This window comes from Aedes aegypti, chromosome 2, assembly GCF_002204515.2.
Source record: "Aedes aegypti strain LVP_AGWG chromosome 2, AaegL5.0 Primary Assembly, whole genome shotgun sequence".
In the NCBI taxonomy this organism is placed as follows: domain Eukaryota; kingdom Metazoa; phylum Arthropoda; class Insecta; order Diptera; family Culicidae; genus Aedes; species Aedes aegypti.
Genome location: NC_035108.1, coordinates 277,784,089 through 277,801,703, shown reverse-complemented (window position 1 = coordinate 277,801,703; position 17,615 = coordinate 277,784,089). Strand labels below are relative to the sequence as shown.

The following is a 17,615-nucleotide window of genomic DNA, read 5'->3' as shown; positions in this document are numbered from 1 at the left end:
GCCCATCGCTGCTGTAGGCAAAAAGCCTTGAAAATTGCAAAACACCCGTTGCTAATAACAACCCAAAATTACTGTAGAAAAATGTTCTACCGTTTTGATTCATATTACGGACACTTAAGGCCTCAGTGAAGTATAACTCATCAGAAAGCATACAAAATAAATCATTCTGTACAATTCCTCCACGTTATCGACCCTTTCAAACACTTAACTTTCGAATGGTGGGTGAAGTTTTTGATTCCACAACAGGAATAATTTTAAATAAATGGAAATGTGTGGCCTTTTCGTGATTCTTATTCCGGACACCTCTTCACTTTTGCCTCATATTCCGGACACTTTGATTCGAATTCCGGACAGCTCATGAAAATCATGGTTAGAAAGGTCAAATCATCAATTGAAATCGACAAACCATTAAATAGACGTCTGAGGCAATTGGGTATTATAAATTTGTATAGATATCTATGGAAAATGATTATTAAAACGAGACTGGAAAGTGAGAACTTTTGAGTGACAAAAATTGAAACATTTCGTGTGAAATGTTTCCCTTACAAAGTAGAGTGTCCGGAATTTGAAGCTGTCCGTAATATGAATCAAAACGGTATTTCCCGCTGCATTTCCCGCATATAGAGCCTTCAATGACACTACTGATTTATAGAAATTCATGTACCGTTTTGATTCATATTACGGACAGCTTCAAATTCCGGACACTCTACTTTGTATGGGAAACATTTCACGCGAAATGTTGCAGTATTTGCTGTTCAAAAGTTCTCATTTTCTAGGCTCGTTTTATTAGGTTTTTTTCCATAAATATCATTGCAAATTTATAATGCCCAACTACCTTAGAAGTCTCTTTAGTGGTTAACCGATTTCAATTGATGATTTGACTGTTCCATTAATGATTATCATGAGCTGTCCGTAATTCGAATCAAAGCGTCCGGAATATGAGGCAAAAGTAAGGGAGCGTCCGGAATAAGAATCATGAAAAGGCCACACGTTTTGTTTTATTTAAAATTATTCAAGTTGCGGACGCGTATTCGATAACGCTAAAAAATCATACAGAATGATTTATTTTGTATGGTCCAAGCTGGGTTATAGTTCACTGAGGCCTTAAGTGTCCGTAATATGAATCAAAACGGTACCAAATATAGGCTACTTGATGAGATTCACGATTTTAAACTACTGTAGTGAGAGAGCCACGTGATTTTCGCGAAATTCAAGCCTACTACTATTACCATTCACCATTCACTGGGACAGAGCCTGCTTCTCAGCTTAGTGTTCTTATGCGTACTTCCACAGTTATTAACTGAGAGCTTTCTTTGCCAAAGTTGCCATTTTCGCATTCGTATATCGTGTGGCAGGTACGATTATACTCTATGCCCAGGGAAGTCAAGGAAAATTCCTTTACGAAAAAATCCTGGACCGGCCGGGATTCGAACCCAGACACCTTTAACATGGCTTTGCTTTGTAGCCGCGGACTCTAACCACTCGGCTAAGGAAGGCCCTATTATGGATCATATATAATTTTCATATTATGGATCAAATTGTGACATATTACGGATCAGTGTGCAAAATAAAGAGATTTTCTACTCAATGAATTTGTATTGTAGCGATTTGCAGACAGTTAATAATACGTCACATACTATTTCCAATAATTGTACAGTTTCCTGCTAGAAAAAAGGGTAAAAGATCTTTTTATGAATAGTAGAGAAAGGAATTAGGAATGGATCAATAAATAATGCCTGAAGGCGCTTTTCCGATAGTTTACACTTTTGAGAAACCCTGTTATGGTCATTCAATCACGATAATAAATGTCCTTAAACCAGTTTCTGTTCTGATTTCATACTTTTAGGAGATTTTGTTTTGTAAGAAAGGTACTGCACTGCACTAATTGAGTCATGGACAGTTTTCGTTCTACTCCAATTATTTCACCTGTTTGTGCTTGCTAAAAAGTGAAATTTACAACTCTTGTAAGCGATTTCTTCACCACCGCTTAAGCCTTAAACCTGGTTTAATCGTATGGGTAAACGTGGTTTACGGCTTAAGCGAAGGTGAAGAAATCGGCCCTTGATGTTGTAAGTGTTTTATCCTTAGTGCTATTGTCTGAAAATGTTAAATAGATGTTAGTTTTCATGAAAGTGAACCATAACTGTGGAAAACAACCAGTTCCTGGGTAATGTCATTAGGGGTTATGAGTCGTTCGGGGATATGAAATTCGGGGGTAATGGCATTCGGGTTAATGACATTCGGGGTAATGGGGTAGAATCGGTTGACGATCGGTACTGTACCATATGCATTCCATCTAGATTTTGTATTCTTTGACTGATAAGGGAAAGTGAGGCAGTTTGTCCACCTCACGGAAAAGTCGATAGAATGAATTAACCAAAAGGGTGATATGAGCACCATAATTCTGATTGTAAAACTATTACCTGAATTTTGTGTTCCTCTATGAACTTAGAATACTGACTTAAAACATGCAGGGTAGCCAGTCAGGAATTTCCGGAAAATCGGTTCTAGAGTTTGAAATCATCAATTAAGTTATGACGCGTACATAACGCAGTTAAAAGCAAGGTATATATACATATATGAAAAAAATACCTTATAATTACCTTGGTTAAAAGTGTTCGCGTCAATTAAATCTTTTTTTTTTATTTAAATGAATTTTAACTCTTGGGGATTCTTTACTGAATTTAAAAATTCTCTAGCTGGTGATGACCAATCGATTAAGTTTTCCGCTCAAACGGGTGTTCGGTTCTCATGTTCTAATTTGAGGTTTGGCTTCGATTTATCTTCACCTTAATGCCGCGTCATCAACCATCTGGCATAGACGCATCAATCTCACGGATGTGATCCAACGGTTATTCTGTTACCAGGCATCGGGGTAACAGGAGCCGTAGCCACGCTTTGATGCAGATAGGTTAGATTTTGTTTCAAGGGTTATAATCTTGACTAATAAGAAGAATGGCTAAGGATCAATTGAGTAGAATGTGACACAAATGTTGATGTCCAGTGCTCGACGACACTGAAGAAGTCTGTAAGTCGCAGACGAAATAGGCCTATCTGTCAAGATAAGCAACATATTAGAGTTTAAAGGTATTTGCTCGCCTTACTAGTGATTTTAGTATTTTATTTTTTTGTTAAAGTGTTAAAGTTCAATTAGTAGTTTTAAACATACGCTAATAATCGCTCCCCTAAATTTAATAAAGAAGTGTAGTGTCTATCATGGTCAAAAGATGCTTGAAGATGACATCTGTGCTACAATTTGTCAACATAGACTACAACATAGCTCTGTATGTTATTTCCAAGAAGTGCATTCATTAACAACAAATATTTTCATGTTGCTTCTCCATGCGTAAACAAGAATCCAAATTGCTCAGGACTAAATGCTGACTATACAAACATGACTACGGGAGGGAAACTGAAGCAAAAACAATTTGATAAAACTACTTCTGCACAATATTCAAACAAAATAGTGTTAAAACGGGCAACATAGCCTATTCCGTCTAAATATTGGCAAAAATAGAGGTAATGTTTGCACTGCGGGGTCCAGCACAGACAAGTAAGCTGTCATGCAGCTCCAGCTGAGCACCCCATAAAAAAAAAGAAAATAAAATGTAGTAGAATGATATAATAATAATCTATCAGACAAAAAAAGTCCTTAGTTTGTGATATCGGCCTAAATTTACTTTGAATGTTTATAAACACAGCTCATGCTATATTATTTCTCAAACGTTTTACATGTTATAACTTATTATTACAACTGTAAGTAGCTTGGATCATACTCTTCTCTTCCAAGCGCTTGCAGATATTTTTTTCGTTCTCTCAAGACTAACTCTACGTCGATCTCGTGCTTTCTTGCGATTTCAAGCGCACGGCTCCATCGATGCATCCTCAAGCAAAACCGAATTGCCTCGTGGATCTTTTTGTTGTGGAGTAATATAATCTCTGCCTCCTGTATTCTGCCATTCATGATCGAATTTTCCGCCATCTGCTCCGGGCTGGATTGGTCCAAATCCTTCATATAAGCCAAATAATTCACCTTATCGATTTGCAATGCCGCCGAGAATGCTTCTTCGCTAATCTCTAGCTGATTTCGTTTGGATGCCATGGCTGCTAGCGTTGCCCAGAGGATTTGATTTTGTACCAATCGGCATAGCTTCAGAGCGCGTTCCCAGGAGTTATCAACGAAAAGTTTATGTAGTATAACACAATAGGCCTTCACCGAAACGGTGAAGATGGCACCAGAGCTACGGAACGTTACGTTTGCCCCTTCAAAGTTCTCCAAAGTTATGTTCTTGCCGAACTCGCTGGTATCGAAGGTGAATGTGGTTAACGCAATCAGAGTTGGGTCGGTACAGGCTTCTCCCGGGCAGTACCACACACTGTAGCACGAATCGTGCAATCCAACGAGGATATTGGTATCACTGGACCACATTACTGTACAAACTTGGGTCCCAATTTTGTGAATAGTGTAATCTGGTGCGCTGCGGACACTCGTTATGAATAAATCGCGATTGACATCAATGAAAACGAGATATTGGTCGTCCGGATTACCAAATCGGCAGACGGCAATTTCCACCAAAGGCGACTTACTCTGTATTGTGTAGGGATCTTCCTGTCGGCTTGCGCTCGGCAATAGATCAAAAATGTGTATGATAGACTGATCTGAATAGTCCCGTATGGCCAAAGTGTCTAATCCAAGAGAAATGCATCTGCTATTGAGGTGAGGTATTTGAGATTGTGATGCTGGAAAGCGCGGGCTCAAGTGTAATCTTCCAGTGTAGGTGTAGATCCAAACTGATGTATTGTCCACCAAGAGAAAGTTTCTGTTTTAAACGTAAAAAAATAAATTGTGTAACTTGAAAATTTTACAGAGTTTCTTGCACTAACTTTTTACCCAACACAATGATCTTAATATCCGTACGCCCATCGATAATTATTGGAGTGTTGATGTAGTTCTCGTTGAAGATATGAACCTGATGAGCAGTGGCGACTACCAAGTGTCCATAGCCCAGCTCCCATTTGATGACCCGTTCAGAAAAATCCAATGTATCCGTAGTTCTAGCTATGATGTCATGCAGAGTGATCGTCTTTCGACCGGTCGTAATTGCCTTTAGATTACGATTACGAAGCTCACGTTCTATTATGTGGCCGAAAAGAATGATACCGGTACTGGTGCCTGCCGTTATCTGAGTTCCATCCGCGGACCATGCAATGTTGAACATCGAACCTACCGTTTCCTGATTGAATCGATTGATGCTGTGGCTCCACTGGAAATATATGTTTTACAAGATTCATATAATTAATAAAATATGCTCCGCAGAATTAGTTCAAATCTTGACTTTATTTCTTCTTTTTCTTCTTGGCATTACATTTTCACTGGCACAGAGCTTGCTTCTTAGCCTAGCGTTCTTATGAGCACTTCCACAGTTATTAACTAAAAGCTTTCTTTGCCAAACTTGCCGTTTTCACATTCGTATATCGTGTGGCAGGAACGATGATACTTTATACGCACGCCCAGGGAAGTCAGGGAAATTTCCATTACGAAAAGATCCTGGGCCAGCCGGGAATCGAACCCAGACACCTTCAGCATGGCTTTGCTTTATAGCCGCTGACTCTAACCACTCGGCTAAGAAAGGCTCCTTTAATCTACCAACCAATAATATAGAAAGCATGCAACTTACCCCAGAATAATGACACAGCTTCAGCATATTAAATCCCCCGACGGTGAGTAGCTCTCCATCGGGACTAAAATCCAACGAAGTAATTGCGTAATCGTCAGTTACACTGGTGTAGATGTTAGCACCTTGTGTATCCCAAATTTTGTACCGACAGTCCTCGCCACCCGATGCTATCATATCCGTATTGTTAGACCAAGCGATGCACAACACCAAGCCATCGTGGGCTCGCCACTTGGTCAACTTGCTATTAGCAGCTAGCGGTTTAATTGCCACAAACGGCCCCTGACAGTACACGATGGCAGTGGCATTCGGTGCCCATCGGGCGCAACGAATTTGTCCCTCGTGCTGTACCACCGTTGACCGAAGCATTCCCGATCGGGACCAAATTTTGATGATTCCGTCTTCACCGGCCGTAAGCAATCCTGCTCCATCGGGACTCCAACGACCGGAGACAATGGTCGCATTGTGCGCCGAAACATTCCTTTCGACGCGTGCACTTTTGTTCAGGATTATGAACCGCCCATCGGCACTACAAATCAACAACGTATCGCTCCCTTTGGCTCCGGCACCACCTGAACTGGTAACTGCTGCCCCTTTCGGTAGCAACCAGTGCAAGTCGGTGGGGTTGAAATCGTCCGGTAGCTTTGCCACTTGCATAAATTCCCGGTTTGTGGACGTCCAACGAAACAGCTGATGGTCATCGCTGCAGCTGTAGATTTCTTCGTTGTTACACCAACCTAGGGCGGAAATCGCTTCCTTGGATTTTGATTCCTTCGTGGAGTAAATTTTAAACCTCATTTTTGCTGGGTTTTGAGATAGAATAAGCTAACCGACGTTTGTATTGAACCAGCGTTGTCCGGGATACAGGGTGGAAAGGACATAGGCACATGCGCGCGCAATACGTGTAGGGGGAGATCCCCTAGTACCGGACGGCACCCAGTAACGGACATTGTCGAATCGTTTAGAAATCATTATCCAATTAACTGCCTGTTAAATCATACATGTCCCACATGGATTTCCGAACCAACACCTTTTTTCATCGCAACATTCATGTTTTAATATATACTTTACTATGTATATAAAAATTTACATACTTTGTATGAAAATGTGGAAAAATATTAAGCTGGTGTAGGTAGTCCAATATTGAAAAATAAAGGCATAACCAAGATTGATTGAAGGGAGGTTCAGTGATCTAAGCAGTCAGTGGGTGCGAAGTGAAGTCAGCTACAGGGGAGGTGAAAGTGACAGCTGGTGAGCTGACTAGCTGGCGAGTATGTTTTCATAATGTCGTTTCTAGGGGAATGTTAGGGATTGTTTACCACAGAAAACAAATCCTACCGGTAAGTGAAAATTTTCTCCCGCATTTCTGAGTAACGTTTACCTTCTTCGTGTATTTTAGAAGATGTAAAATGCAAGTGTTTTATTAATTAAAGTGAGGAAAAGCTACTAGGATGCTACATTTCTTCTATGCCTAGTGAAATTAAAAGCTGAACGAAACGAGATGAAGTGTGGCTGTGAAAAATGTTTGGAGACACGTTTTGAGTTAACACCTTCAAACCAAAACAAACTCGCCAGCTGTCACCTAGTATTTCAAAATGGCGAATTCAACATTCTGACACATTGAAGTACCTCCCTTCTAGATACCTTGGGCATAACAGTCTCTATATGAACTTAAACCCAAATAGCAATTGCAAAACGTGAATTTTGTTCAAGTTTATATATTTTGCTGAACATTAAAAGCAAAATGAGTCACCTGTGCGGTTGTGTCAAATTAATATGCCACGCAGAAATATACTGGAAAAATATGAACATTTGTATGAGAAGACAAATTTCCAACTTTAAGTGCAATTTTCTCAGTGCCTACTTTTTTCCATATGGGACAGTCATGTTGTTATGGGCAGTCAAGATGCTGGAGAAAAATAAGATATTTCAGATAGCAATGTTGGCCTTCCTTATCCGAGTGGTTAGAGTCCGCGGCTACAAAGCAAAGCCATGCTGAAGGTGTGTGGGTTCGAATCCCGGTCAGTCCAGGATCTTTTCGTAATGTAAATTTCCTTGACTTTTACCGGACCGGGGAAGAACCTGCCTACGACAGAAAATCCCTAAATAAAAACAGATAAAAAATGACCTGGTAGCAAATCTCTTTTTATAGACTTTGTAACTGTTTTAATGAAAGTTTTTAAAACGTTTGTATTGTCAATTAAAGGTCTTCAAAGTCTATTTTTTAACCTAAATCAGGGCTGCCCAACGTACGGCCCGCGACCTCATTTTGTGCGGCCCGCGGAGGGTTCGAAGATTGTTCTCATATTTGGCCCGTTGACTATCCTACCAACCCTAGTTAGAACACACCAAAACTATTAAATTTCCAATTTATTCTCAATCTTATATTTTATATAAATTTTATTGATTCCATTAAATCTTCTTAGCAACTTAATTTAATGAATGATTCAAATTCTTAATTTTAAATTCTGTGTATTTCAACAATGTTTCTACCAAGACTTCCTTCGGCATTCTAAAAATGCAGCCTGAACATAACTCATGGACAAAAGGCTAAGTTTTCATAATTTCACTGAAACATATGTTAATATTCTCACAGAATCATGGAAATGAATTTTACCAACATCTGGGCGTTATTCACACAGATTCCTTGACAGGATCATAAAAAGACAGGATTTTCACGAAATTTTGAACAGGATTTGTTTGAGAATTATGGACACGGATAACATTGGTAAGATTTTCACAAAATTTTCACCAGAATTCCATAGACTTCGAGCCTGGATTTTCAACGAATCTCAATAACTTTATAAAACCCTGAGCAAGATTACAATATTTCACTATATAACATTTTGCTAGAACTTTAAGCTTATTTATAATTCAATTTTGAGTAGCTTACTTTTGAAGTAGTTTTAGCACTCTCAAGCATTTCAAAATGATTTTTGAGTGAGATTCTGAAGGAATCTTGTGCATTATTCGCACAGAATCCAACATTTTTGGGGTAGATTCTTCAAAATATTCTGCAAGAGATTATTATATAGTTTTGAAAAAAAATCTCACAATATCCAGCAAATGATTAGCAGGAATTCCAAGGGGCGGATCACTTCTGATGCATCTGATATTTCGAAAAAATTTGATGCATTCAAATGCATTTAAATGTTCACTTCCAGCAAGTTTGCATGGCTTGCTCAAACGTTTGGCTGTTGTTTTTGCCAGTGTCAAATTTGTCATTCCATAATCTCAAGAAGTGCTAGGGAAAGTGTACCAGTTATGGCCATAGTAATTCCCTATTTGGCCATATGCAATATTTCGATAATTTTCACATTTTTATTCTTTTTGAATGTTTTAACATTAAGATATATCCTATATCCAATTGCTAAAATACACAAAAATTTTCAAAATGTGGAGGCATTCAAGTTACCACGTATGGCGAAATAGGGAACCACTATGGCCATAACTGGTACACCTACCCTACTACTTCATCAACAAATGCTCAACCTTAAGTTCAACTTCAGCTTTTTTACTACTTCCGGATTTTCGGAATTCGAGTATGGACTTCGTGGAAAAATAAGGATGAGAGAAAATAGAAGGCGAAGAGTGAGCGTCTCTGTAATAGGAAATTGGACAAGGTACATTCCTCCAATAAGAGGAACCGGAATATTCATCGTGACTGCAGATTGTTTGCGTGCTCAACGAGAGAGCAAATATGTCCAGAATAGAGGAATTGCTTTGCTGACCAAAGATTTTTGGCACCTCCAGAAACATAACACTTTCCAGACAGTGACAGCAGCAGTAATCCTAATCGAAACCTCTATTGGCCTATTCTAGTGAGTCCCAGTATCTTTAACTTTTGTCAATCTGGTGGTAGACCATACACTTATTCTATTCTAGCGTCTTTTCCGCTGACCATACGTTCAATATCTTCGTGGAATTATGATGTTTGAAAAAATATGAGAGGCAATTCGCAGACAAGGTTCGGTACAAAGGTTACAATGAAGGAGTTACCAAATTTTCTGGAGCTCAACAATTTAGAGTTTTGGAAGACACATTCCGATGGAAACTTATTCAATGAGTCTCACGAACTGCAGACCTAGCCGAAAATAGGAAAAATTTGAAATTCAAATTAAGTACTCTTCGCACTCTCAACTATTGCAAATAAAACGAGCTATTTGGTCAAAATTTTATATATTTTTGTCTTGTTCTTTTCCATCTAACCAAATGTAAGTTCCACAAGATTCAGAGGCGGTCCACCTTGAGTAGGGTTGACAAACTTTACGAACCGCGGGCTTCCTGAGGAGATTCTATCTGCTCCTGCTTGCAAAGTACTTCCATAGACAAATTACTTCCGTTTTCCATATGGACGCAAGATAAAACATATGAAATAAAATATTCTTAACACAATGCCTCTAAAATCCAGTGGGAATCGTTTTCGGATAACCTGAAATAAAAAAAAAAACGAAAAGCAAATGGATGGGGTCAAGAAGTACAAACCATTTGAAAACACACAAACAAATACGCGTTGCTATAGAATGATTCGTTGATAAGTTGGTCTTGTTAACGCCAAAGGTAAGTTGATGCGAACGCCAAAAAAATGCATTTGATGCAAAAGAATGTACATTTGATGTGCACTGAGTAAGTGATCCACCCCTTGAGGAATTCCCAACAAACAGTTTTCCTAAATAAATTACTATTAATCTTATTTCAATTTAACAAAATATTGTTCAGCTACTTACTTGGGTTATCTGTTTTTCGATTTCTTCAAATGAAATATATTACATTCACTGATTTTTGTCAGATTTTATAAACTTTATTTATTTACTTTTGTCATACTTAATGCGAATATTTGTGTTTTTTTAATGTGGCCCGCGACATAGAATTGTTTCTGTTATCTGGCCCGTGGTTCAAAAAGGTTGGGCAGGCCTGTTCTAAAGTAACCCTTGATTATTTCCTTCAACGATCTCCCATGAACTCTTGAGAAAATCAGAGGATTTACTGAAAAAAATTCCAATTAAAATTTAAAAAATAAATAATCAAAATCAAATCAATCTCTTAATAATAACTTGCAAGCTTTTCTGAAGGAATTCTTTAAAAAAAACATTGGGCGGAATCTCTGAAGAATTGTTTGTAGGAACGATCTGAGGAATTACTGGAAATATTGCTATAGGATCAACTGGTGCACGCTAGACCTATTCAAATGTCTGGAAGTTTCTCAGTCAACCAATATTTTGATTCTTCATGTTAAAATGAACTTGTGGTCAAAATTTCAGTCAATTTGGAGAAAATTTAGATGTGCTTCAAATCAATTATGTGTTTTTGGACTATTTTCAAGTTTGAAAATTCATAACTACTGAACAGAACATTAAAACTTATCGGAAGTACCTCTACATAGTAGTTTATTCAATTGTACGAACTTTTGTTGAACACGGTTTTATGATTGGAGCAAGTTTAAACATAGTTTGGTTGAGGTTTGTGCTTCAAGGTTCTTGAAAATCACTATTTTTAGGGAGTGTTCTGCGGGCCGTACGTTGGGCAGCTCTGCTTTAGAACTTACGAAGCTTCATCCGAGGATTCAAAAAGTTCTTTAGAATAATTGCCCAAATATTCTTCAGAATAAAAAAAAACTATTGTTTATTGAACAATTTTTTGGGTATTTCTAAAAAAGTCCAGAAACAAATTTTTGGTTTGAGTCTTAAAAAATTTCTGATCGAAAATTTCTTACTAAATCCATATAAAATATTAATAGCAAGATAGGGTATGACAAGATGTAGAAGTTAAACAAAATCAATACAAACATTGTTTATAACGTTATTGTATTGGCCCGTAATACTTAATGGTAAGGGCCTAAATAAAGATAGGTTTGAGGGTTTTATGTCTATAGGAAAAGCGATTTTTTCACTCCTACAGGCTTCCCTCATTCAAAAAAAAAAAAAAAAAAAAAATACAAGATAGGGTTGTCAGTCTAATGGCGGAAGGTCATGAGTTCAATACCAAGCCCTTACCTTTTCTCATACTTCGTAGTTGGATTTATCACTTGCTTATGGATTCCACTCTTAATCTATCACATCTCTTCGTTCCTAGCAATCGCTAGAACTAGAGACGACCAAGCCTCCCCCGTTAACATGTCCTATACCGTTTAGCACACCGGGATCTTCCACAAGCAGGTGCCGGGATCGGTGTATGTAGTGGGAAACCTTGCTTGTCGTACGTAGTATTTGGTGGTTCTAACGGTAACAAATCGCACGACGAACGGAAAGCAGGGAATGTCTGAAAACTCAGTGCAGTGCCAAAAACAAGCGTGCCACTCAGAAATTGATTGTGCGTCTCCCATTATTTGCGAGTAAACTCAAAGCAAGGCGCAGGAGACAATTTGTTTTTGTGCGAGACAAAGCAAAGCACAATCTCTACTCTTTCAGTCTCTTTCGTGAAAGCACAAAATCCACTCTAAAATATTTTCAGCAAAGTATGCTTCGAAAGCGGACAAGCTTAATAAGTGCTTTGCAAAATCTTATTGTTGTGGATCTTAACATATTTGGTAAAGTCAGAAACATAAAGTGGTGACGAATTATGTTCAACGTGTTTAAGAATTTTGACAGTCACATATTAATGAAATGAAATCAAGTGAATTTGTTTACGCAAAAAGTGAAAACGAGACAACTCGATACCATGCATCCCAAAGCACATTGCGAGTCAGCACAGCCAGGGTGCAGTCCAGAGAAAAATACTCCTGCACGTCTCTTTCGAATTTTGGGTGCTATCTCGCAGCAGCGCGTGTAGCACCGAAAGAGATTTGAGTCGCACCCCATCCCTGACGGAAAGTTGATAATCTATCATTATTATGATTTTAGTCCTAATTTCATGATCCGTATAATAATTTCCGCGTATGATTCGGCAATGATGATGAGCAAATCATTTTCGAAGAAAACAGACTACGAATATTTATTACCTTGCAACGCATTCTTAAGTGATCAGATATTTATCATTTTCTACAGCCTAATTTAATAATACCTACATTGGGTTGCAACAAACATTTTGATCTTGAGATATTGATTTGCCTAATAAATGATAGTTTCGACAATAGTCACATGCTAACTATCCCATATGATAGTGTTGATGATTCTATTGTCTATTGCTCATCAGTTTCGCGCTACCCGGCAGGGACTTGGTCCTCTGTACCCAATACTCTGCTGTGTCTTAACTTCACGCAATACATTATTTAGATGTGTGATATAGTTTGCGGAATATTATGATTTGTCACTTTATTCAGATGAGATTTTCTGTTATGGTACCATATTCACATATCAGATAACTCCCACCTGGAACGATGTAATACATCGGAGATATGCAGATTTAGATGTATGTATACGATCTATGCCTAGTTCGGCTCTGATCGACAGACAATCAGTGTATTCAGTTTTTCAACTAGCTTGAAGCGATGAACGTTTCAAGACAAGCTCTCCACTATATCTGCTAGCAATCACCGGTCGTCGATAGACATTTCGGTTCTCTTCTGCTAAATAAAGATCCGATTGTATGCCAAAGACTATGGCTCATGCTTTTCAATACAGCTGGAAAAACAAGAACTACACCCAGCACCAAATAGTTTGTAACTATGATGTTTGATTTGATGAGCAATTCCCACCATGTAAACAATTGTTCGCTCTATTATGCAATAATGGCTGAAAAATCTCATAAATTTATTTTCTGTCGTAACGTTCTGAATGACCTTAAAGGTTTACGCATGAGTTCGGAACGTAAATTCATATATTCACTGCAATATACAAATTATTTCCACTTGCCCCACTTTTCCGCTTACAGTAATAAGCAGTAATATTTTCCGTAATGTAGGTAACGAGGAAATGTAAACATTTCTTAAAAATATTCTCAAAAAATGTCTGACCAGATTATATGAGGATTCTATGAGAATCTTTTATTGACTGGTCGTTGTTTGGTCTCTTTATAGTTCCTTCTTTCAGGCAGGAGACCTATGAAGGTCCTGTTTGCAAGAGACTCAATCGCTACCAGCCCTGTTTTTAATTTTATTGTCTGCAAACCAAATGAAACAGAACCTGTGGATAGTGATCAGTATTCCCCATGTGGTTATCGCGATCCCGTTTTACGATACTTACTTTTAAAACACTCTTTACATTCGAATGCCTCCCAAATTGCTGTCATAAACTTTTCGGATAGAAACAAGCGAATTACCGTTTGCTGTAACATTTATAATTGTGAACCCGATCATAACAACGGCACATTTAAACACTCACACACTTATGTTTGTTTCCAAACGCGAAATGTTATCTTGCGCATTCCGAATATTAGGCTCTTGTTGCAATGAAATTTAACACAAGGCGATTGTTTTCCAACCAAGGGCATTTTATTTGAAACTCGTGATCAAAGTGCATCGATCTGCTTCTCAGATGGTTTGTCGAAACAGCGATTACGTGGCATAATGGTGGTATTTGGTAACTTAAGGGTATAAAACTGCTTGATTTGAATGTAGAAATAATCACGATTCAATTGATTTATTTTTCTATTGTGCCTCTGATGTGCCTGTTGACATCGTTTGGGTAATAAATGTTTATTGTGGATTTTGAACGATCAGCATCATTATACGATAGATATTTACTTGTCATTTGCTTGGGGTTATATAATGTAGCTTTCATTTATCTAGTAATTAAAATTTTTACCTCTGAACCGCAATCTTATCGCATTTTGTCATAGTGATGTTTATATTTAATTGCTAAATTGAGTAATTATGATGTCAATTGGTAGAACTCTGAATATACATGGATTTCCATGTTATAAAATGTCTGATATTTGTTTTCATTTGCAATGGTAGCCATATGATATATTTTACGATACATTTACAAATTTTGAATAACATCGAAACGGGACAGTGTTTGATTTGTTATATCCGAAAGAGATTAAATATGTATATGGGATCATGATAATTACATTTCTTTTATTCCTTCAATGTTATGTTATTCCATTCCCAATGTATGTTTATGAATTTTTAAACGAAAATACGAGGAAACAATTTCTGCTATCCGTATCTTCACAATAATAATGATATTGATAAATTCATTATCCAGTTTCCGTTGATGCGATGCTGGTTGCCGTTGATTCCATCCCGTAGTGCAACCTGAGGCAGCCGTTTGAGGGGTGACACAACTCCGACAGTATAGTCTACAGAGCCAAAGTACCCCTTCGACTGACTTTCCAAAGGCTGCAGTATTTCATGTATATATTTGCTTTTTCAATTTTCCGTATATTTACACACTCAGTGTCTCGTGTCCGGGTAGAGTTTGCCAATGGGTCCAGTTGCTGTCTAGGCAGGGGCGACTTTGGTGGCTGCCAATTGACTATATTTTCGCAGCAGACAGGTTTTCTTGCCGTCGTTCTTGCAGTCGTCATCGTCGTCCAGGCTCACGCTGCGTTTCTTCTTCGTGATCATGAATCGCTTCTGATGGGAGAATCCTGAAATTGAAGGAAAATATTGTGTTTAACAGGGTTTAAAACAATTACATGACGTCACATGTTTAATTGGATAGTTCGATTCTTCTTAAACAGGAAAACAAACGACTTTCAAGTTAGGTATCTAAAATGTCTTGAGCCATGCATTAAACCACAGATAACAGATATTTATGATAGTACAAAAATCTTCTGAAAACTTGTGTAAATATTCAAACTGAAACACGTTGTATTCGCTAGCGCCGCCACACAGCGTATATCAGTATCATGAAATATTTCGTATTCACCAATGACATCGTCATGGAAACTTAGCGATAACAGCGCCATCACGATGTTGCTACTTGTGTTGCCATTTAAAATGACCGTTAATTGGCTTACACAGTTTTATAATCAGACTTAAACGTCTGTTATCTGTGATTAAACTTTTGTTTTGCAGATATCTCAAAATCCTGACAACTTATAAAAATGGCGTCTTCGGCAAAGTTATTTGATAAGCCAAGAGCAATCATTGATCGAGCTAGTTGATTAACTATTTTGCCATCAGATGACGCCAGCAGTCCGATCACTTACTTAGAATAATGGCGTATTTGGCAGAGTTGTTCAGTAGCTTAAAGCTGTTTATTTAGGCCTTGAAATGACAGATTGAATAAAAATGATATTTGATCTACTGAACAACTTTTCCGAAGACGCCATTTTTCTAAGCGGTCAGGATCCAAAAAGAACCGCAAAACAAATGTTTCATGCCCACTAGCGCCGCCTGGTGGCAACATTTTGAATCAACTTGCTCGAACAACGATAGCCCTTGAGTTACTTGAGTGCCGCCTAGCAATCAAATTCCGAAATCAATGATAGCGCTCCACCTCCAGAATAACTTTACTGAAGACCCCATGCTTCGAAATTATTTGGATTTGGGAATATATCGATTTCAATTGTAGTCTACTCGAACCGTATATAGTGCGTTCATTATCATGCGACTTATATGTACGTTTGTCGATTTTACCGCATTATAAAGTGCCATACTGTGGAAAAAAACTAGAGTATTCGAAAAATTCCAAATCCAAAAGCTTTTTGCATCATTCATCGTTAAATCACAAAACTTTGAATCATGATTAATTTAACGCTCTGATTTAAAGTGAACAATGAAATCAGAATTTATGTAAAACTTGATTGAAGATTTGTTGAAATAAATGTTTTGAATATCTACATAGATAGATTTGTATTTTCCTTCTTTTTACCAAGATTTGATTCTCCCTTCTGTCCCACTTATCCTGGACGGACAATTAACAGGCGACCCTCAACTTACCGTTCTTGGTGGGTTTCGTGTCGAGATTTTCCAGCCGGGAAAGTGTGTCAACGTCCGTCGGGAAGCCCAGATAGTCGACGGCAGGCTGGGTCCACGTGTTCATCCACTCGCCCTCGTCATCGCTGTAGGGTGCCAACCGTGCCGTATTTCTGGAAGCTTCACCTAGTTGCGCCAACGCCAGCGAGAGAGGAATTTCCTGGTAGACGGAGTTGGGCGGATAGGGCAGAACGTCGTTCGGTCCGTTGGCTGGCACGAGCGGGAAGTAGTCCGACATCGAGGGATAGGGATCACGGGAGTCTAGCAGAGCCAACAGCGAGAGGGCATCAGCTGCCGTCAGCTTAGATGGGCTTCGTTTTAGTCTGTATTTTACGGGGGAAGAAGAATGCGAAATGTATTAGTTTGACAGTGAAACTGCTATTTGATGCATTAAATGCAGATGCTGTATGTTGGGTTATTGTAGGATATTATCACACTTTTCCATAATTAGTCATTGTGTTTGGTTTTAATCACTAATGCATATTTTATGTCATGTAAGGACTGTATTGAAAAGTAAATAGCAACATTCAAGGTTAATGCAGTTCTTGTAACGAAATTCATGGAAAACCATAAATATTTCATAAACTGGTCGGCATTCGTTTAACCGAGTTCCAATTTTGTCTCAAAAAGTGTCAATTAAACCAAGATATTAATTATTCTGTATTTTTTTTGTTCGTTGTTATACTATAACATTCCGGCTGTCGTGCAAAATTTTGTACTCGCGTTGTACTTTGTACAACATCCGTGGTTTTTCATTTTCAAGATTAAATATCTCTATGGAGGAAGGAACGTGTGTAGTGGTTAGAACACATGCCTCTCACGCCTGGGATCGAATCCCATCCCCGATATAGTCACTTATGACGTAAAAAGATATTGTGATATATTGGGAAATAAAGCCGTTGGTCCCGAGATGAACTAGCTCAGGGCTTAAAATCTCGTTAATAAAGACAGAAAAAAAGAAAATTAAATACCTCGTGATATAGATTAAAGCAAGACCAAGCTGAGGGTCGTGGGTTCGAATCCCACCGGTCGAGGATCTTTTCGGGTTGGAAATTTTCTCGACTTCCCAGGGCATAGAGTATCTTCGTACCTGCCACACGATATACGCATGCAAAAATGGTCATTGGCATAGTAAG

The 17,615-nt window shown here is 38.3% G+C and overlaps 2 protein-coding genes across 3 annotated transcripts in view; both read right to left on the bottom strand.

Moving 5' to 3' along the window:
• Positions 1-3,686: 3,686 nt before the first annotated feature.
• LOC5574308 (intraflagellar transport protein 80 homolog) lies at positions 3,687-6,692 on the bottom strand. The gene is made up of 3 exons (XM_021845160.1): positions 5,679-6,692; positions 4,885-5,264; positions 3,687-4,820 (listed from the first exon to the last, which is right to left on the bottom strand). The coding sequence occupies exons 1-3, from the start codon at positions 6,471-6,473 to the stop codon at positions 3,749-3,751; spliced, it is 2,247 nt and encodes a 748-aa protein (XP_021700852.1). The 5' UTR covers positions 6,474-6,692; the 3' UTR covers positions 3,687-3,748.
• A 7,329-nt stretch (positions 6,693-14,021) lies between these two features.
• Positions 14,022-17,615, bottom strand: part of LOC5578593 — a 230,297-nt gene continuing 226,703 nt past the window's right edge. For both annotated transcript variants that reach the window (XM_021845158.1, XM_021845157.1), the window contains exons 5-6: positions 16,444-16,802; positions 14,022-15,146 (exon numbers count right to left, since the gene is read on the bottom strand). In XM_021845158.1, the coding sequence (XP_021700850.1) occupies positions 14,998-15,146; positions 16,444-16,802 (508 nt within the window). In that variant the 3' untranslated portion in view covers positions 14,022-14,997. The remainder of the gene's footprint in view (positions 15,147-16,443; positions 16,803-17,615) is intronic.

Bases quoted from the DNA above. Each gene is read 5' to 3' on its own strand.
- LOC5574308 (XM_021845160.1), bottom strand. From the start codon at position 6,473: ATGAGGTTTAAAATTTACTCCACGAAGGAATCAAAATCCAAGGAAGCG. The intron at 5,265-5,678 runs GTAAGTTGCATG...ATATATTTCCAG, and splicing joins AGCTGTGTCATTATTCTGGG to TGGAGCCACAGCATCAATCG. The intron at 4,821-4,884 runs GTTAGTGCAAGA...CGTTTAAAACAG, and splicing joins ATCATTGTGTTGGGTAAAAA to AAACTTTCTCTTGGTGGACA.